The sequence below is a fragment of the Cricetulus griseus genome, chromosome 9, assembly GCF_003668045.3.
Source record: "Cricetulus griseus strain 17A/GY chromosome 9, alternate assembly CriGri-PICRH-1.0, whole genome shotgun sequence".
NCBI classification, from domain to species: Eukaryota; Metazoa; Chordata; class Mammalia; order Rodentia; family Cricetidae; genus Cricetulus; species Cricetulus griseus.
Window position 1 is genome coordinate 14933578 of NC_048602.1, and position 21294 is coordinate 14954871.

At 41.5% G+C, this 21294-nt stretch overlaps 2 protein-coding genes across 2 annotated transcripts; both read left to right on the forward strand.

The window, feature by feature from the left end:
- Positions 1–545: 545 nt before the first annotated feature.
- On the forward strand, positions 546–1190 carry LOC103158728 (putative methyl-CpG-binding domain protein 3-like 5). The gene has a single exon (XM_027433728.1). The coding sequence runs from the start codon at positions 546–548 to the stop codon at positions 1188–1190; it is 645 nt and encodes a 214-aa protein (XP_027289529.1).
- A 19467-nt stretch (positions 1191–20657) lies between these two features.
- On the forward strand, positions 20658–20945 carry LOC100764236 (chromatin target of PRMT1 protein-like). Its single transcript, XM_035449131.1, is given in 1 exon segment — positions 20658–20945. A coding segment is annotated over 1 exon segment (288 nt).
- Positions 20946–21294: the final 349 nt, after the last annotated feature.

A 21294-nucleotide genomic window follows, 5' to 3' on the forward strand; every position in this document is an offset into this window, starting at 1 on the left:
TTGTTAAAATTTGTTGGAAGAAATTTAAAATGTACTTCATTGGCCCATAATGTCAAGGAATTGTTCTGTGAAATGCATGCTTGGATGGACTTAGACTATGTATTTCTGTACGAGTGATAACTGTACCTCACTGAGGGTAGGTTTAGAAGATAAACATGCAGTGATCATAAGAAAGAAAAGAAAATTTTCATTCTTAAAGGAAGATGGAGGGAATCTGTGTACCTGGCTTAGTAGAGACCCTTGGCTTCCTATCCTTGAGAGTCACAGGAGATAGATGTCCCAGAAGCCTCCTAACTAGAGCCTTTATTGCAGAAACATTGGGGATCTACCAAAAATTCAAATTCTGGGATCCACTCTAGACATTTTTGTATTTTAGAAACTTTCACAGATGACTTTAGCCCATGCTCTTATTTGAGACCTGTTTCTTCAGAGAAAAGGGATGGTAGAAGATCCATGAACAGAGAAAATTATGCATAGCTAAAAATAGATTCCATCCTCTGTTGTTTACATTTAGTTTGTTTTCAAAGGGAAGGCTCAGAAGAAGTATGATTCCCCAGGATTTACACAACACGGGGACCCAGTTTGCCCAGAAGAAGGTCAAGGCCAAACACCGATTTTGTGTGACTCCTGTGATTCCTGTGAGGATGACCAGTTCCATCTTCCCACGTCCTGTGACTAGAATAACTTCCCACCCCAAGAATATCATCAAATACAGGAAGAGGCTTGAAGAGAATTTGGAGAAACCCAGGCAGCTCTGTGCATTTAAGAGACTGCAGGAATATCTACTTCAAGACAGTAAAGGGGGAATACAGGCTGAAGCCAAAGTTTCAAGTGGTGCTAATAATCTGCACACTTCCCCACACTTCACCTCCATCCCACCACTGAGTTCAGAAAACATAGTACAAGTTCAGCTGTCGCCATCTTCTTTTAGTCAAGGGGTAACATTACCAGTCGCTCTTCCACCATTGCCATCTTTGAGCAGTCAAGTGGTAACTACTACAGACATCCGAAGACAGGCCCAGAAGGTAGATATAATCCGGGAGAGACTGGCTGCGCTCCTGGAGTCAGACAGGCTTGCCAGGCAAGCCGAGAATGTGGCAGAACAGAGAAGACGAGTATTCTGGAAACTGAATGAAAAGAAAAAGAAACTGGAAAATACTCGTGTTGCGAACTCTGCAAGTTCTCCATGAAGGACTTAGTTCAGTGTAGCTCCTGGGTACATAAAAAAGCCTTAACTCATGTTAGACAAGTCTGGCCATCTTGAAGCTAATCCTTTGTTCCTTCCTACATGGGACTGCTGCTTGCTAGATGTTTAGTTCCTTGCTGACCATACTAGACAGCATATAAGACAGCACTTCTGATTGCCTTAGTCCTGGAAAGAGAAAAGCTGCAGTTGGTATGTCTAATCCCCTCTCCAGTGCTATGTCTATGACCTAACAAGCAAATAGTTTTATAATATTACATTTAGTGGAAGAAGAAAGGGGCTCTTTACTCAGTTGTTCAATTTCATTAAGTATTTAACTTGTTAAAACTTCTTAATGAAAAGCTGCTTCATGTGCTGGAGCTTTATACATCAGTGTCGTGGACTTTGTTTTTGTGGAAATCTCTGTAATCCAAAACTATCAGTAAAGGTTTCCATTTTAAATAAAAGTTCAGGGATTCTTTTATGTGCCAGTGATTTGATGCCATGAAGATACTATTATAGATGTGGTTGTATCTATCAGTTATCTATCCCTCTATACTAGCTCTCTATGATGAGCTACTCCCTCCATCTCCCACAGCTAATTTTAAAATAAATTCATTTTTAACTATATAAAGTTACATAAGGTAATTTACATGTGAGAATATATTGCTGCTGGGCATGGTAGCACACAACTTTGATTCCATCAGAGGCAAACTGTTTAGTTTTTGGAGTCAGGGATTCTCTATATAGTTCTGGAACTCACTCTGTTCCAAGTGTCTTTGGAACTCAGAGTTATGCCTGCCTCTGACTCCCTAGTACTTGGATAAAAAGCATGGGCCACCTGTTATTCTATTTAAGCTGCAGCTGCTGAAATAAAGAAAGGAACAATGGATGAACAACCCACGTGGAGTTTATTTACCTGAAGGGGGGATGGAACTGGGTTGTCAGCCAACCCAAGAGGAGCCAAAGAGAGAGAAAGATGGAAGGCTGGACCTTTTCAAGGAAAGGTTGCACATGCATACTGGGGTTTTGCATATGAGCAGAGTCCTCAGGTGGCAATGCATGGCAGGTGCATGGTGATGCTGTGGCAAGTTTTTCCTTTGCTTGCTCTGCTTGTCGTTAGGTGGGCAGGGTCATCCAGGTGTATTGTTCTTGCAATCCTGGCTGTTGTTTATTATAAAAGTTGGAGAATTGGGCCTGGCACATTATGGAAGTAGGGATGAAGAAATCTCAAGGCTGCTTCCTGCTGACCTGGGGTGTTGACCATTTTGGGGGAGTCTGAGAAGTTTGGGGTGCTGCCACATACTGGGGTAGATGGTTGTTTCATTGCAGTCCAGGCTGTATGGTACTCACTGGCATCTTTTAGACCTGGCAAGATGTTCACAGTGTAGAGGACAAGGTTAAGTTTAGAAAAAAATTTTCTTAGGTCTTGCTATTTGAGGCAAGACTGTAAGATGAGGGAGGGGTCCTGGAGGTGTCGCAAGATGAGGGAAGGGAATTTGGGACCAGGGAAAGTTTGAATATTACCTGGAGTGAATCTGACTTGTTTGGATCTGATTCAGTTTCCTGGAACTTATAAAAATCCTTAAAGTTTGTGAAAACATAAAATTTAGATACATTAGATCACATCTAGATAGTATGGAATCTTTCTGGTTACTTTTACCCAGAAGCCACAAACATTTGGTGGACCTTGTATCTTTAGATCCATGGCTTTTAGGCTGGTATACCTGTAACAACAGCTAATCGGTTGGATTAAAAGTTTTAAGTTATTGTGGGATACTTAGGAAATTGATGAGCAGGGTGTAGAAGAGTTTAAATCAGCCTTTTTTCTTGTTCTTCTGAAATGGGAGGCAAAGTAGATGATTTCGGTGTCCTGAAACTTAAGGGTACAGAGTCCTGTTGTAGAAACTGTGTAGGAAGGGTGAGTCTCAGGTGGAGAAAAAAAAAATGGGCTTGAGGTGGGATAAGTGAACCTGGTGGGGAAGGCCCTCAAGCTTAGCTGTTGTTGGAGTGACAAGAATTACTTTGAAAGGGCCCTTCCACTTTGGAGACAGGGGGGAGGAGCTCTGGTCTGGAGGAGAAAGAAGTACTTGATCCCCAATATTAATTGGAGAGGTACAGTGGGTATTACATGGTCGAGGTAGAGTGGTCAGCAAATTCCCATAGGATGGAAAGGAGGTGAGAGTTTTTGTGTGGGGCAGGTAGTTAGAGCCAGCTGTGCATACATGAGTTTAAAGAATGAAATGAAAAGTGGTTGTTTAGGTAGAACCCTAAGCCTGAAAAGGGCCAGAGGCAAAAGCTTTACCCAGTCAACATGAAGTTCCTGTGACATTTTAACTAAAAGAGTCTTTAAAGAATGGTTAGTTTGCTCTGCCCTCCCTGAAGACTGAGGGTGATATGGAATATGAAAATGCTAAGGAATATTGAGAGCTTTAGACAGGGTTTGAGAGATCTGAGAGGTAAACTCAGGACCATTGTCTGAATGAAGAGAGGATGGAATCCCAAACCAGGGAATAATTTCCCTGAGAAGGATGTCAGAGACTGTCTGAGCTTTCTTGTTAGTAGTAGAAAATACCTCTACCCACCCTGAGAAAGTATCTACTAGTACCAGGAGGTTTTTAACTCTCGTGACTGTGGGCATGTGGGTAAAATCAAGTTGCCAGTCAGTCCCTGGGAGAGCGCCCCTGGACTGGTGGGTGGGAAAAGGGGAGCTTTGATACCTGGAGTTAGGGTCTGGCATCTGACAGGATTTACAAGAGGCAGTGATAGTTTTTAAGAAATTTAAGACATCAGAAGTAGGTTGGAGGTGAGCCTTGACAAGCAGAGACAGAGCCTTACTGTTAGGGTGGAAGAGCTGGTCTAAGTAGGACAGAATTTGTCTGATGTCAGGAGGAGGCAGTGAGGATTTGGGTTGTAGTCTATGGATTTCCTGTGGTGGGTGAGGTAAATCTGGGCCTTGGAGGGCTGCATCCCTAGCTGCTTCATCACCCCAGTTGTTGCCGCTAGCGATAACAGAGCTGTCAGTCTGATGTGACCGGCCATGAATAATTCCTATAGCTTTGGGGAGGTGAGAGGCGATAATATAACCCGAGTTAGCTATGGATCCTCCTTTTGTAGTAAGTAGTCCACATTCCTTCCAAACAGCTGAGCGGAACAGGAGGATATGAAAAGCATATTCAGAGTCTGTGTAAACATTTAGAGAATGCCCCTGTGCCAATTGGAAGGCATGGGTGAGGGCTATTAATTCAGCCTGTTGGTTAGTATTGTGGGCAGGGAGTGCCCGTGCTTCCCCCACCCTGGTATCTGACACTATGCCATAGATTGCTTTACGCGTCCCCTCATGTAAAGAAGAGCTGCCATCTGTGTACCAGGTATAGGTGGCCTGAGGTAGTGTGCCAACCTGCATGTGTGAAGGATGGGGCAAGATTGGAAAGTGAGCGTGGCATCTTCTACTAATGCCACCTGGATTGAAAGAACACGGGAAGGAGGTAGAGTTTGTAAGCCTCTGTAGGTTAGGAGATGAGACAGGTTGTGATGGGAGAAGACAGTGATGGGTGACCCAAAGGTTAATTTATTTGACTCATGGATAAGGAGCTCAGCAGCTGCTAAAGCACATATGCAGGATGCCATACTTGAGTAGTCAGGTCTACCTTCTTCAACAGATAGGTTTCAGGTGCAAAGGAAAGTCCTAGCTGGTGACTTAGAACTCCAAGGGCAAACCCTTCTTTTTCTGTTACCTAGAGGGAGAAAGGAAAAGTTAAGTCTGGTAGATGAAGGGCTGGGACCTCAACAATGGCCTGATTAAGTCTCTGAAAGGGCTTAGTAACAGGTTTAAGGAGAGGTCCATGTGGAGGTCTGAGAGCCACCTCATACAGGGGGCAGGCAAGGAGAGAGAAAGAGGGGATCCAGGAGTGCAAGAAGCCAGGTATTCCTAGAAATGATAAAATCTCCTCTTTAGTAGAAGGAACTGCAATAGACTCGGTTAAGTTTTTTCTGTCTACAGTAATAGGATGGAGAGGCACCCACACAGAATTAATGAGCCATAGGTCATGAACAAGACAATAAGTCCCACTCAGTATTTTAACTGCCTGTCTAGGGTTGTGAAAAGGGGAGGAGGTTGGACGAAGCAGCTCTTTCCTTAGGAGGTCAGAGATGATAGGTTTAAGACCGTTAAGGCTCTGGAGTGGAGGTGGGTACTGAACTTGAGCAATGTACCTCGAGGGGTCCTGTAACTGAATGAAAATGGGGGGATGGGGGGATGGTATCTAGCCACAGAAGGGTTCTGGGTGTCCCGGAACTTGGGGTCTACCTGAGAGGCTGGTGAAGGAAATGACATACTGGAATCTGCAGGGGAATAGCTAGGAGGAGGAGGAGGAGGAGGAGGAGGAGGAGGAGGAGGAGGAGGAGAGGAGGAGGAGGAGGAGGAGATCTGCTGGTGGATCTGGTGTCAGGTGAATGTGGAGAGCAAAAGAAATAAAAGCTCCTACCATAGCTAAAAGATTCCTCCCTAGTAAAGGCACCAGACAAGTTGGTACAACCAAAAAGGAATGAGTAAGGGGAATTCCCCTAAAAATACAGCTAAGTAGTAGAGTCCGTTAAGGAAAGTAATGCTGTCCCCCTACCCCAACAAGAGGAAGATGAGAAGGACAAGTGGGTCCCAAAATTCCTTTAGCACTGAGTATGTGGCACAGGTGCCCAAAAGGAAGGAGATGGACAGCACTGATACTTTAATGTCTACCCGGGGCTCCCTTTCAGAGATAATGGTAGTCGGGTTAAGAGAGCCTGTGCCCTGTCATTCATCGCCTTGTCCATAGCCAGGGTTAAATGTCAGTTGCAGGGAGGTCTGTGTTAGATGTCCTCTTGTCACATGGGAAACGGGGACAGTTGACTGACCAATGGCCCTCTTCCCGGCATCTTGGACACAGCTTGTGTGGCACACAGGGGTTCGGACAACCCCTGGCCCAGTGCCCTTCCTGACCACACTTAAAGCATGGGTGCTGTGGTCCTCGAGCCCTGAGGGGCAAGGGACCCCAGGCAGATGTCATGGCCAGTTGGATGGCTTCAGCTAGCTTCTGGTATTTGTGCTTAAGGCCTTGTTATCTCTCCCATGGTACACCTTAAACACCACTCATAGGGCCTCATCCTGTGGAGTTATCGGTCCTCTCTCCTAGCTAAACTTTTAAGTTCAGCTCTAATGTCAGGGCAGCTCTGAGAAAAAAGCATGTCATAAGAAGTTGTCTTCCCTCTGGTGCCTCAGGGTCTAAGTTAGTATACTGCATAAAGGCCTATTTTAGGTGCTGGAGGAACTGAGAGGGTTTCTCTGATTTGTCCTGAACTATATCTAGAAGCTTATCATAATTTATGGGCTTTAGGGAAGCCTTACGGAGATCAGTCATGAGGCAAGTTATAAACTGGTCTCTAGCCAAAATCTAGCACCTGGGGTGTTATAATCCCAGTGGGGTTCCTTATCTGGGACAGCATCATTCCTGGTAGGGTAAGCTGGTTGAGTTTGATGTATCTCATCTGCATATGCCTTCACATGATCCCAAACTCATTTGCGATCCTCATGTAGTAGATTGTTACTTAAAATCATGAAAATATCATAGAAAGTAATACTATAGACTGAGCAATGTATTGAAATTCCTTTATAAAGGCAATGACTTTAGTGGTATAGGATCCTAAACTGTACTGAATGAGCGAGTTCCAACAGTGGAAAGGGAACATGGACACTAACCACCCCATCCACCCTGGCTACCTCCCCAAAGGAGAGGATTTTGGCCGGTCCACTTTGGCAGGTCCGGATCCTGTTTGAGAGAGAGTTGTATGGGGTTAAAGGTTGGAGCTAGGGGTGGGTGTTTGGAAGAGGCTTAATCAGGAGAAGCTGGAGCAGGAACAGTTGAAGCAGAAGAGATAGAAGGGTCAGGATTCTTAGCAGTGGCTTCAGAGGGCTTGGTTAGAGACTGGAAATTTTGGGCTTAGATTCCATAGCTGGAAGAATTGGGGATAAGGAGGGAGAGAGAGAGTGTTTAGCAGATAGACTGAAAAAGGCCTGTACATAGGTAACTCCTTCGATCTTCCGGTTTGCTGACAGAAGTTAGATAAATGCCATAAACTTCGGGGTCTAGAGTCTTCTTTGGGGGCCAGTGAGACTGGTTCTCTAAGAAGTACCTAGGCCATTTTTTGTACTTAGATAAGTAAGTCTGGATGCCTTAACATATGGCATGAGATGTAAGGGTTTTAAGTTTTCTAGAAGACATCACAGTGGAGTGGATGGGCTTATCTCCTTCGTTGGTTTATTTCCCATGGGTGAAAAAGTTAAAAACCTGCAAAATCCCCTCTCTGAATGCCGGTTGGCTTGGGAAGGGTGCCAGGGGGCTCAGCCCGATATACCCTGGGTTAAAATAGGGAGGCAGCTGTCCAAAAGAACAAAAAGAAAACAGAAAAACCCAAAAGTTCCACAGTGGCGAGCCACCAAGGGAGCAAACAGCTACTCATGGGGCCACCCATTAGGAAATAAGCCAGTAGTCCCCTTGCCTTCCCATGTGCCCACCAGCAGGCCACTGGAGAAAGGACAGGGAGAGAGAGCCTTTTCACATCCTGGGTGCCAATGTTATTCTTTTTTGCTGCAACTGCAGCTGTAAATAAATGAAACTGTGGTTGAACAACCCCTGTGTAGTTTATTTACAGGAAATGGGGGGAGGATGTGGCTTGATTGTCAGCCAACCCAAGAGGAGACAGACAGAGGGGGGAGGCTGGATCTTTTAAAGGGAAGATTGAGCATGCGCACTGAAGCTTAACGAATGTGCAGAGTCCTCACACAGGCCGTAATGCGAGGCAGGTGACATGGTGATGACATAGCATGTTTTTCTGTGCATGCCCCCACCCATTTTTAGAGGGTGGGTTCATCCAGATGCATGTCCTTACAGAGGGGATAGCTCTCAAAACAGGGAAATCTAGAGCACACTGCATAGCCTGCAGGCAGCTCACCAGGGTGAGAGTGCTCTTTCCAAGAGCCTCAGTTAGTTAAAACTTTTTCCAAGAATCATGGCTGTTTCTTCTTTTCACAAGTAGCTGGCCTTATTTCAAAGTCATCCATTTATTCCTTCCTAAGTGTTTTGCCTCTGGAGGGAGCGGCTCCACACACCTAGAGTGCAGGGATGGCCATGACCGACTTTAACTTGAGATTCATGCAGCTCTGCCAGGTTGTCAGGAAGACTAAAAACACTCTGAAAAATGAGCAAGACATACCAGTGTTGGAGAGCTACTCCTTTGAAGGTGGAATGGAAGTAGAAGCTGATGGAAATGATGCTAAAATATTAGCATATGCCTTCAATAAGAAACCTGGGAAGGGCTCTGCCAGGCTTCTGAATAAGCTGCTGTGGGAACCTCGCAGGTGAAGGGTGCCTCCCTGGTTTCATGTGGTACATCTCAAAACAGTGACTGTGGACAGTCACCTGGACAATCTACAATTTGTAGCATAGGGCTTGTGACCCAAAGCTGAAGACATATCCAACAAACAAAGGGAGCATAATTTATACTGACTTGCTGTCCAGCTTTTTCCCCAAAACCCTATGAAGAACAATTCCCTGTTCCGGATGTGACCTGTAGTGTATGCAAATGGTGATATGCTGGAAGAGTATGAGCATTCCTGAACCTAAAATGACTGTCATTACCCTCCTTGTACACTGAGTGAGAAGCAGATTCAGGAATCCCACATCTGTGGGCTTGGCCAGGCGGCTCCATTCTGTGGCTCTCAGTGCTAGCGGAAGGACTGGCCTATCCTCAAAAGCACCATCTGTAAAGGAGGTATCCCTTCCAGCATGAGCTTGAGCTAGAGAGATAACTGGCTAAGAAGAGTTAAAATCAGGAAAAAAATGTTTTGGACAATTATAAACCTGAGCCTTAGCTTGGTATGGTGAGTTGGCTTTATTGCTGTGATTAGAAATGAGACTTGAAAAGACTTTTAGGAAGAACTGCAGGACTTTACGATTAGTGGGAGAATGGAATTTATTTCTTCCTAATTAATCTAATTAATTCTACAAAGGCCCTAATATAATCAGTAATAACTTACAGCGGTAAAATGGAATCTTTTCTTCATTTCCTCACTCTTTCCTTCTTCCATGTGTTCATTCTTTCCTTCTTCTTTACATATTCAATATACTTTTGATAAAAATTGTTAATTTTCCACATTTGATCAACAAGCTACATATGATTGATAGCTTCTGAGAGAGGTCAAATCAGTTTTCTTCAATGTTGTGATCCATTAACCTTAGAATGAGACAGAGGACAGGAGGCACCCAGGAGGTGTCTGATGTATACAATAGAAAAGGTAGAGGCTGAAGCAGGCCCTCTCTGTTGTTAGACAGTTTGGCATGTAATTCATTTGTGAAAACATGAGGTTTAAAGACATAATGTGAAGACAGTGATCTGGGTGGGAATTAAAGCTGTGTGGGCAAAGGTAGATGATGTTTTGATTTTCTCTTCTTTGTCCTTCTTTACTTTTATTTTACTTTGCTTATTTGTTTTCATCTTTGTTTTTGTTGTTGCAACATGTCTTCCTGTAGCCAAGTCTTTTCCCAAACTCATTAATTGTGGGTGACCTTACACTCCAATCCTGTGCTTCTGCTTCTTACTTCAGGGGTTGTAAGGCTACCATACTACTTCAAACATTCCTTTTGTTTCCTTTCCTAATTAGTGTTGTTTTGAGAGACTTTGTGTCTCTGTGGCTCAGGCTGGCCTCAAATCAGATATCCACCAGCCTGTGTTTACTTAGTGTTGTAATTTAAGGTGTGTTCAAGTGATTAAAACTCACTGCCTTTTTGCAACCATTCCTGTGGCTACCCTGAATTGTAACCACTGCAACTCTCAAAAAGGAAGTAAACACTGGGACACACATTGGTATGTTTTATTTTCATTGTTTTGTTTGTTTGTTTTGTTTTGTTTCTACAGACATAGTTCCTGCTGTGTAACAGCCTTGTGTATACTGGAACTCTCCTTTTAAGCCAGACTGGCCTGGAATTGACTAGGATTCATGTGCCTCTGCAACCCAAGTGCTGGCAGTACAGGCCTGAGCCAACACACCAGGCCTACAGTAGGTTTATTATACTCATGAAAACAAATATATTCATAGAAATAATTCTTCTCACCAACATTGCTTAATTTTATAAAAATTATCATCAAACATAATGAATACCAGTGCAGACAAATCAGGCTTTTGTTGTAGTTGCTGTTTTGCTTTTTGTTTTTTCAAGAAAGACTGTCTTTGTGTAACAGCCCCAGATGTCCAGGAACTCCCTCTGTAGACCAGCTAGACTTCCACTCACAGATATAAGCCTGCCTCTGCCTCTAGGTATGAGCCACCAAAGCCATGCCATTTCATGAATTTTATTTTTACTGAAGATTAAAATTTTGTACCTTTTAGAGAATCCATTTGCTATATTTGGAATTCTTTCCTTTTCACATGACCTTTTTTTTTCTCTCATGGCAGCTTTTCATCTTGAGGCTTCAACATTCAAATGTTTTGGATGTGGATTTAGAAGACTTTAGACTTAAGAAATTTTAGTCACTGTGCTTCTAGGAGTCTTGGATATGATGGAATTTGGATTCTGTCTCTTCTGTTGTGAGTAAGATCATTTTAATATAAGACCTCAACCTAAGGGCATAAGGTCTCAATGTATAAATTTCAGGGGAAACAATGGAATCTACCAATTAGAACATTTGGAGAAATTCACTCCTTATAGCACAGGCTATTAATCCCAAATTAAGAATTCAAAGTCAAATTTATGTCACTTTTAGGTCAACCTGGACTGTCTATTAGTTATAGCACATTCAGGGCTTTTTTTGGGGGGTCTAAAAAGAGAAGAGCAACACCATGAAAACAAACTAACAAACAAACAAAAAACAGGCAAAGAAAAAGGATGCTTAATGTAGTGAGGCAGGTCTGGGACCCTAGCACTGGGAATAAGGAAGTTATAGGATTGTAGTTCCAGGTCATTCTTAATCAGGGAGTATGTGAACAGGCTAGGCTACAAGGCACACATTCTAAGATACACTACCAACCCCCACCCCAGAATTTTAGAATATAAATTCTTATCTTGAAATTAGACTCTCAAATTCATATTCAACACAGTCACACCAATATGAATTTTCTTGATGAGTAAGGCTGTTACAAAGCAAATTTTAAAAAAGAAATATTTAATACAGATGTAATTAAATCAGATCATCTTTCAGTATGTACGTTTTCATAATTCTAAGTCATTGACAGAATTGGCAATGTGGTAAAATTTTTCAAACATTGTATATATGCATTTCTAACTGCCAATGTGCAAATCATATCAAGCCTTGGTATCTTTTTACTAATAAAACAACTTTGTGATAGCAGCAATATCTTGGGTGCAATGAGAGAAAATCCTTGGAACAATGAAAGGCCTTATTGTAAGTGGAAAGATCCTATTGTCCAGTCTGGACCAACATTATGTTTCCTCTCTCAATATACGGATCAGTTGAATATAATATTGTAGGCAGACATTATAGAAACTTTACCTTTTCCTTGCCAACAGAGATGCAAAACTTATGAATATTTACTTAGTAGTTAATTTAGTTAATTTAGGGATCATAACTTGTGAGTATCAAGATAAGAGCATTAGAAATGAGCGGTAGACAAATGAGGTAACCCATAGTCCAGTGATCCCATGCAATTGAATGAAATGCAGATTCACTGATAATTGTCATCTGATTCTGCTTATAGTTTTCTGTGTACATGCAGGGACAGAAAGCCCTCATTTTTGAGAATGTATCCTTAAAAGAAGTCAACAACCTTCTGAAAGAATAGCAATCAGCAACATCATCAACACAAGAAAATGCAAGAACACACTTGCAGATACCCCAAGAAATTTTATTCACAACAGGTGAGCATCAGTTAGCAAAGAGGAGTGGTATTGTGTGGGGAGCCTGTCTTGGTCACAGTATCATACAATGTTTTATTTCCACAGGACACAAAGACATTGAAGATGGCTACAATAATGTCTTAAATCTTAGTAAATAAATGGTGGTGGGAGGAGTCCTGGAAATGATATAGACTCCATTTTTATTATCCAAAATGACAATGGTTCTGAGCCTGAGTAAGGGGATGTTTCTGATGCAATATCTCAGGATTACAACAAATCAAATCAAGTCACCTCAAGGTACCATGAAGAGTCTCAGAGGGCATCTTCTTCTGTAGGTTTCCTGGTGGAGGAGGTATAACCAGAGATTATCTCCAGGCCAGAACAGTCTGAAGACTGCCTGATCCATGAAGTGAAATCCAAACATAAGGGCAACCAAGAGAGAATCCACAGAGAGTCTAAGACTTACAAATGTGAGAAATTCCCCAGAGCATTAAAATATCCCTCTAGGCTTTTAGCCCACCAGAGAAGACACAAGAGGGAGAAGTCGTTTATCTGTACCAGGTGTCAAAAGGGCTTCTATAATCCTTCAGACCTGAATGTAGATTCTTTCATAAACAAGCAAAAAATGCTTTCCACATGCCATATATGTGGATTGCCATTCAGACATAAAAATAATCTGCTAGCTCATGAAAAGTTTCTCACAGGATTGAAGCCTTACAACTGCTCCCTGTATAATCAAAGCTTCTGCCCGCCATCCACATACCACAGGCACAGGAGGAATTACCACTTTTCAGAATGAACAGTGTACAGTTCATTGGCACAGGATGGGTGGGATACAGGTTTGGTGTCCTTTCTGCACATGAAGAAACATGTAGCCTCTTAACAGCAAGCAGCAATTGGAATGTGACATGTCTCTTCAGGATTGCTCCATCTGTTGTCACATTCCATTGTCATGTGCCAGTAAAGAAGATGTGTCATTTTTTCTTCACTACCATGTTTCTAAAGCCAAAATTGTTATATAATTTTTGTCTGGTGTATATGAAATAAATAAAAAGAAATACAAAGAAAATGCCTCTTTAGTATATTTTGCATTTCCTGTGTGTGTATGAGTGATTTTCTGAATTTTTGATTTTTGCCTTAGATTCATATATCCAGTGGACAATACAGGACTTAGTTGTCACTTCTTGAGTTTTACATTGAAAAATTGGCTTTATATACCAATCTGTCAGACCCCACAGATTCTAAACATTCTCTAGTCTCCAGCTTCATTCTTTACAGGTGTTACTGACATTGACCTGCCATTCCCAGTGACTTTTGCTAGCATGCTATGGTTTCAAACACGTGTCTTAGGCTTGTATTTAAGGGCATTGCCTTCTCAGTCATCTTCCATCCTACAGATGCTTACTGCTTAAAGTTCACCAATGTGCTTCATATGAGTAGACAGGAATCTAGCTAAGAATAAAAACTTCAGTTGCTAAAAGTAACTCTGAGGAGCCACCACATCAGCTTCATTATTGTTCCCTCACTATCTTTATAGTTTTAATCAAAGGACCCCTAGAAATTTAGGAAGTCATGGTAGCTATATAAATGATGACCCACGGAAATGAGAAGTTGATGACAAAGGCAAACGTTTTTCATGGATAAACTCAAGAAACTATCATAAGGAAATAAAAAGGGAATAATAGCTATATTATGAAACAGGATTGTGTGCTTTGGCTGAGTGATTTGTTGGGATCTATGTATGACTTGGTGATTTCCCTGTGTAGAATGAAAAGTATACAAGTATCCAGTACAATTTTTGTGGATGAATCATGATATTCCTCAATGTACCTGGTGCTTGGGGGAAGCATTAGAGCAAATCACCAGGAGGCTTCAATTTATTTTTCCTAATGTATATGTTATATATAGAAACTATGTTATTTTACACATCAATCCTATTTCCTTCTCCATCTCATCCTCCCAAGCTCTCCATTGTCACCCCTGTCCCACCCCTCATCCAGACCCCAGGATGGTGAGGCCTTCCATGGGGGATCATCATACACTGTCATATTATTTGGGGGAGGGCATAGTCAGAGAGAGTGGACCTCCATGAGGAATGTGATCCTAAAGTCCATTTGTGTACTAGGTATAGATACTGTTCATAAATCCATCAACTAAAATTGATATCAACAGAAGTTGCGCATTTTCACAGTGAAGATTTTTTTTTGTTGGCACACCTTATGGATTATCCCTTCCACAGAATTTGGCTTTCTTATCCCTTTTCCTATGGCCTGTTCTCCAGTCTACTTTTTCCCATTGAGATTATATTTTGTGGATTCAGGGTGTCCAGATTTGAACATTAAAGATTTCTAGATTTTGGCTGAGGGGATATTTTACTCTTTTTAAACTTTAAAAATACTAGCCTTTATGAGAATACAGAATTTGGAATGAGAACCACAATATTCCTTATGCTTCCAAATAAGGTCCTATCCTAATATTGGTCACAAAGTGCACATGTGAGTGTGAGAGGGCAGAATAAAGCTGATAACAATGAGATTCCCTGAGGGCATCTTCCAGTTCTACAATGACTGCACCTGGGTGTGAGGGCAGCAGATTCAGAAGTTCTGTCATTCTCTGATACACAGTTTGTTTTAAGCCACAACTTTTGTTGTCTTTTCTAAAGACAACAAAATTTATGAAAACACACAAAGTTAAATCAAAGATTTGTTTATGATGCACATTTTGGCCACCTATTTAATCCTACATTTAATGCAATGGTTCTCTATCTGTTGTGGTCAACACTACTGGCCTGGGAGGGTACATGACCTGACACAATAGTCATAGATCTTGTATGTAAGGTAATTACAATGTTACAATTTAAAAGGTATCAAAATAAGAGTTATGATGGTTCATCAAAAATAATTTTATGTTTGGGTGTCAGCACAACATGAAAAATTGTATCAATGGAATGCAGCCTTAATAAGGTAGAGAATCATTGTTAAAAGGTTGAATCAGAAGGATCCAGCTATAAAGATTATTAAAACACTTACCCTAATCCTGTGAAACATAACCAAATATATTATTTGTCAAGACAACATGTGGAGACAATTTGCCTATCTCAGAAAGAGCTTTTCAGGACTGAAAAAATGAACTCATTTTATTCTGACCATATTTTTCTTACATAAGTGCTTATAATCATAAGAAGTTTGAAGGGAAACACATGTCAAATTTCTGGGCAGATCACAGCAGATCTCTTTTGCAACATATAGCTTCTCAGCAAGCTAGTTCAGCATACTGAAATGCTGAAGGAAGGCTTTGTCCTTCTTTCTATAAGAAAAAGTTAATTAAGGTATCAAATATGTATTCAGATTCCTTCAAATGAATTCTGGTCCTGTCACTCTACCTTCTGATAGGGAGGTAAGAGCCAAGGGCTCTTCTAGCACACTTTGCCCACTTCGTACCCCGTGACCTTCTACCACTAGTCCCTTCCTGCCACTGAATCACCCAGAAGGCCCTGGAGGCAGTAGAAAGCAGCCAGCTTCATGGGCCAAGATTGTGGTCTTGCCCCTCCACAAAATGGGAGAGAGGGGGTGGGAAGGGTAGAGCCTAGAACCCATAAACACCAGGAGAGGAAGATTTCCTCCTAAACCCACTAGAAGAAGAGACAGGAAGACAAAAGTATAAGAACACATCCAACAACAGAAAGACTTGTGTGATACAACCAGATTCTAGGCCCTCTACACCAGCAATCCTTGAACATCCCAACAAAGATGAAACAGAAGAGAATAACCCTACAAAATCTCATGGAAATGATAGAGTCCCTGAAAAAAGATATGAGAAAATCCCTTAAAGAAATGGAAGAAAATTTAAACTAAAAAATGCAGAAAACCAAAAATACTCTTAAAGAAAACACAAGAAAAAATAATCAAACTGATGAAGGAAAAAATTCAAACAGTTCAATAAAACTGACTTAGAGAAAATAAGGAAAACACAAATTGAGGAAATGCTAGAAATAGAAAAGCTGAGTAAATCATCAACAACTACAGATGCAAGCATACACAACAAAATACAAGTGATGGAAGACAGAGAGAGAATATGCTAATTAACAAAACCAGAAATGAAAAGGTGGACAGAACAAAAGAAAGTGGGAAAATCCAGAGAATCATCTGGTCATACTTTGATAGTTTGTACTCCACAAAATTGGAAAATTTAAAGTATAAAGATGATTTTTGGGATAAATATCCATTACCAAAATTAAATCAGGAAGAGATAAACAATTTAAATTGTCATATAAGCATGAACAAAATAGGAGCAGTCATCCAAAGTCTTCCAACCAAAAAAAAAGTCCATGACCAGATGGTTTCTGCTCAGAGTTCTACCAGAATTTGCAAGAAGAGCTAATACCAATGCATTGCAAATTTTTTCACACAATCTGAACAGAAGGAACATTGCCAAACTCTTCTTACGAGGCCACAAAAACCTAGGTAACCAAGACACACAAAGGCACAAGAAACAGAACTAAATGTCCATCTCCCTCATGAACATTGATGCAAAAATACTCAATAAAACACTGGCAAATTGAATCCACAGACACATCAGAAAAAAACAGCCACCATGATTAACTAGGATTCATCCCAATGATGCAGAGATTGTTCAATATAAGAATATCCTGATTGTTTACCCAGCTTTTCTAATCCCAACCGTACCTCAGTTTGTGTTTTCTTCATTATCTCTATTTCAGTTTCCAGGTCTTGAATTGTTGCTTTCATTGGTTTGATTGTTTTTTCATGGCTTTCTTTAAGAAATATGTTGATTTCATTCATATATTTTTTTCTTTGATTTTTTAAGGTTTTCTTGCATATCCTCTTTGAGGACCTCTATCTTTTTCAAGAAGTTGTTTTTAAGGTCATTGTCTTCTGCTTCATCTGCTTTGGGATGCTCAGGTCTCACTGTTGTAGAGTCCCTAGACTTTGATTATCTCATAGGTGTTTCTGTTTTTGAATGTGTTTTTATATTGTCTTCTTCCCATCCATTCTACCAGTGTCTTTTCCTCTCCTATTGGTTAAGAGACCAAGGTTGCCTTCGGGTGGTAGTATGTAGGTCTAATATTCTGATGGCTCTCCTTTTCCCTTGTATGGAGGATGGAGTATCTGCTGGGCATTGGCAGTCACTGGCTTGTGCTTGGATTTGCTGGGATGGCATCTCTTGTGCTCAGTCCCTGGTGAGCAGGGCTCCAGAGGAGGGCCCAAAACAGGTCCACTCTTACTAGACTTGTGGGCAGAGAAGGAGACTAGGATGCAAGCTTTCTCTGGTTGGAATGGACCTGCTAGGTTAGGATACCCTGTGCTAAGTCACCGGTATTCAGCTGGTTGCCAGAAGGGCAATGGAAGGCAGTTGGAAACAGGAGCACTCCTAGATTGCTTGTTTACATTTCTATTCCATATTAGTTTTTTGTATTTTCCTTTTTGGTTTTTCAAGACAGAGTTTCTTCATGGCTTTGGAGGATGTCTTCGAACTAGCTCTTGTAGATCATGCTGGTCTAGAACTCACATCGATACACCTGCATCTGCCTCCCAAGTGCAGGGATTAAAGGCATGCACCACCACTGCCCAGCCCAGAACAGTTTTTCACTTTGTTGGTTTTGTAAAACAGGATTTCTGACAGCCCAGTATTCACAAAAAATCACCAAATAATTGTTTATGACACTGCACTCTAATCTTATGGCTTCTACTCCTCAATTTTGTGGTTACAGGACTACATCAATGCTTCAAGCACCTGTTTTGTTTTGTTGTTTTTTTTTTTGCTTACTGTTGTTTTAAGAGACTTTCTGTCTCTTTAGGATAAGCTACAGGAATTCCTATGTAGTCTAGGCTGTGCTCAAGCTCACAAAAACCCATCTACATATGTTTACTTAGTATTCTGAAGAAAGACCTGAGCAGGGATTAAAGTTTTGTGCTGAGATTAAAGGCCACTGACTTTCTCTATGAATTGTAATTGTTAGGTTGAATGTGTCCCTTGAAATTCTCAGGAAGGCAGTGAATAGTGACACTCATTGATATGTTTATTATTCTCATGAAAACAATCATTTTCAGACATATAACTCCATTTATTTAATTTATTATAATATACAATATAAAAACAGTAATGAATACCAGTGCACATAAATCATGCAATATTTATATTGAAGTTTCAATCATTTTGCACATTTTGTCTAATCCATTTGCACAATTTACAGGTCTTTCATACTATGTGAAATTTTAAATTCTCCCAGGAGTACAGCATCTTGACATTTCAGCAGTCAAAATAATTAGTGTTGTTGTTTTGGAAGACTAGACTTCAGAAATTGTAGACACTGATCTTTGTATGTTGGGATTAAGTGTATTTTGATAGAAGACAACAGAAATTGGGAAAGAAAAATAAACACATAAATCAGGTGTCACAATTGAAACTAATAATTAGCATGTTGGGAGAAGGTCACTTAGAGGACACCAGTATTTCATCCCAGATCTTCAAGGCCTAGGGCAATTGTTTATGTGTTTGAGGTCTAGCTGGTCTCAAAAGGAGTTCCAGTACAGACTGGGATAAACAGTGAAACAAAATCTTAAAACATAGAATAGCAACAACAACAAAAAGACAAAACAGACAGAAAACCTGAAAGGATTCCAGACAGCTGTGGGAGCAAACACTGAGTAGTTTGAAATGATAGAATTGGAGTGCAAAATCATTGTCATCCACCTAATTAAATTGTGAACAGACTAGGCTACAAGATAAACATTTGAAGAAAAAAAAAGCAAAAGAAAGCTGTCCTTCCATGGCATCATCAAGATTTACACAAAGATGCAGAGCTGAGGCTGGGGTAGGATTCCATCTGCAATTCAAGCAGAGGGGAAAGGGGCTTTTCCATCCCTAGTTAGCATGTTAGTTTACTGTTTTCCCTCTAGTTTTCTCAATCTATTAACATACAAAAGGCCATTCTTGTTCTTCCTAGGCAATTAAGTTGTCTGGCCCTGGAGACCTTCCTGCTCCACTTAGTGATTAATAGGAAGAAAGTCCTGACTGCCACACCCAGGTACAGGAGGTGTGGTCTAATCTCATTCTCAAATCATTAGCATCATTGATTGACTCTGAAGCCAGGCAGTATAAAAGGAAGTGAAATTGCAGAGAACCTTAATTGAAGCAGAGCAAAGCAGAGACTTGGAGACTCATCCGTTCTTATTGCTTCCTGGAATTACCTTGAAATTCATCCTAGAAAGAGGTAAGTTTGGAGAATAGTAACATTCCCATTTTTGGTGGCTTCATTAGTGCGTTTTTTTGTCAGTGTGAGTTGTGGGAAAAGCTGCCCAAAATTACTAAGATATCCTAAAGATATAGTGTGGTCATTGGGTAACCATTCTTTTTTATTTTTTCTTTTGTTATTTTATTTTTCACTTGTTTGGTTTTGGATGTTGGAAACAGGGTTTTTCTCTGTAAGAGCTCTGGTTGTCCTGGAAATAGGTTTGTAGGAGAGTAGACTATTCTGTCTAGAGATAAACATACCTCTCCCTTCTGAGAGCTCACATGAAATTCCTGACACACATCTCTGCATTCTGATAAAGGATATAACCTTTAAAAACCTGAATGATAGGAATGTGCTGTCTTCCTATATGAACATGTCTTTGCTTTCCTAAGAATCTAAGCTTGGTGGTCATTCCATTTTACTTTTTTTTTTTATATTTTGAGATCCATTTTCTATGTATTCCTTTAGAGCCTATCCCAGAACTTGCTCTGTAGGTCAGTCTGGCTTGTTTCTCACAGAGCTCATCCTGGCTCTGCCTCTGGAGTGCTGGGATTCAAGATATGTGCCACCAATTCCTGGACATTGGACATTCACTTTTAATGATTTTCTTATGAAAGTGTTGAACTGTGGCCTTTTGGAATGTGAGACAAGGGGAAATCTTAAAATTTGAGGTGCAGGCCAGGCGTTGGTGGCTCATGCCTTTAATTCCAGCACTTGGGAGGCAGAGTCAGGCGGATCTCTCTGAGTTTGAAGGCAGCCTGTTTTCCACAGTGAGTGCCAGGATAGACTCCAAAGCTACACAGAGAAACCCTGTCTCGAAAAACCAAAATAAAATGAAGTTCAGAAACAAAAATTTCACAATTTACAAGGGGTGTACAGATACCCTTGACATACTTCGCACTGTGGGGTTTCTTATTTCAGGCCTTCCATTCCTCAATCCTGGATTTTTCACCCTGATGAATCGTGTATTGTTGCCCTGACATTAGCATATTTCTTGTGTCAAGAGTAAACTGTGTAGGACTATGATGAAGTATTTTGTGTATGGAAATGATGGAACTCTGGTTGTTTGACTGTATTAGGTCTCCATAATATCATAAGGACACCAAGCAGGAATTTGCGGCGCAGAAAGAGCAGGCCTGAGGAGCAGGAGGATCAGCTGGCCAGATAAGCAACCCAGGACGAGTGAGCTTTGCAGCATACTGTTTGAGCATCTAACCTAACTGCCCAGCTAGTTAGCCCCAGAGGCCCCTGTTAGCTCAGGTTAGCAGCAGCAGTGGTCGCTTCCTCCGGAGGAGGCCTGGCGTCTGACTCCTTTGTTTCTCAGTATTTCAAGATGGCTACAAAGTCAGTGCTGAAAGTTGTGCTAAAAGGCACCACCAAGATGTCTCTAAATGATCACTTTACTAATATGCTGAAGAACAAACAGCTGATGCCAGTAAATATTCAGGCTTAGATTCAGCAGCAGCAGCAGCAGCAGGTAGCCAGTGCTAGAAACAGAAGACTGACCCTGCAGATGTAGAATAGACCCTCTGTCCAGGCAGTATTAAAACTTAAGCAAAGCTCGGCCTCGGCACAGGGGTTCCTGTGGCCCTGGAGGCGGCGCAGCGGGCGCCAGATGTAGCCGCTGGCTGGCCCGGCCGAAGTGGCTTGGGGGGGGGGTAGGGCAAGAGCTTTGCATTTTGCAGTGCTGTTTGAGGGGGGCGGGGGGGTGGAGGAAGCGGAAAGCCATCGAGTCGCCGGGGACCTCTGGGGTGAACCATGTTGAGTCCTGCCAAAGGGGAGCAGATCCACCTGGTGAACTATGTGGAGGATTACCTGGACTACATCGAGTCACTGCCTTTCGACCTGCAGAGGAATGTCTCGCTGATGCGGGAGATCGACACCAAATACCAAGAGATCCTGAAAGAATTGGGTGACTACTATGAGAAGTTCAAGCCTGAGACGGACGGCACCCAGAAGAGGCGGGTGCG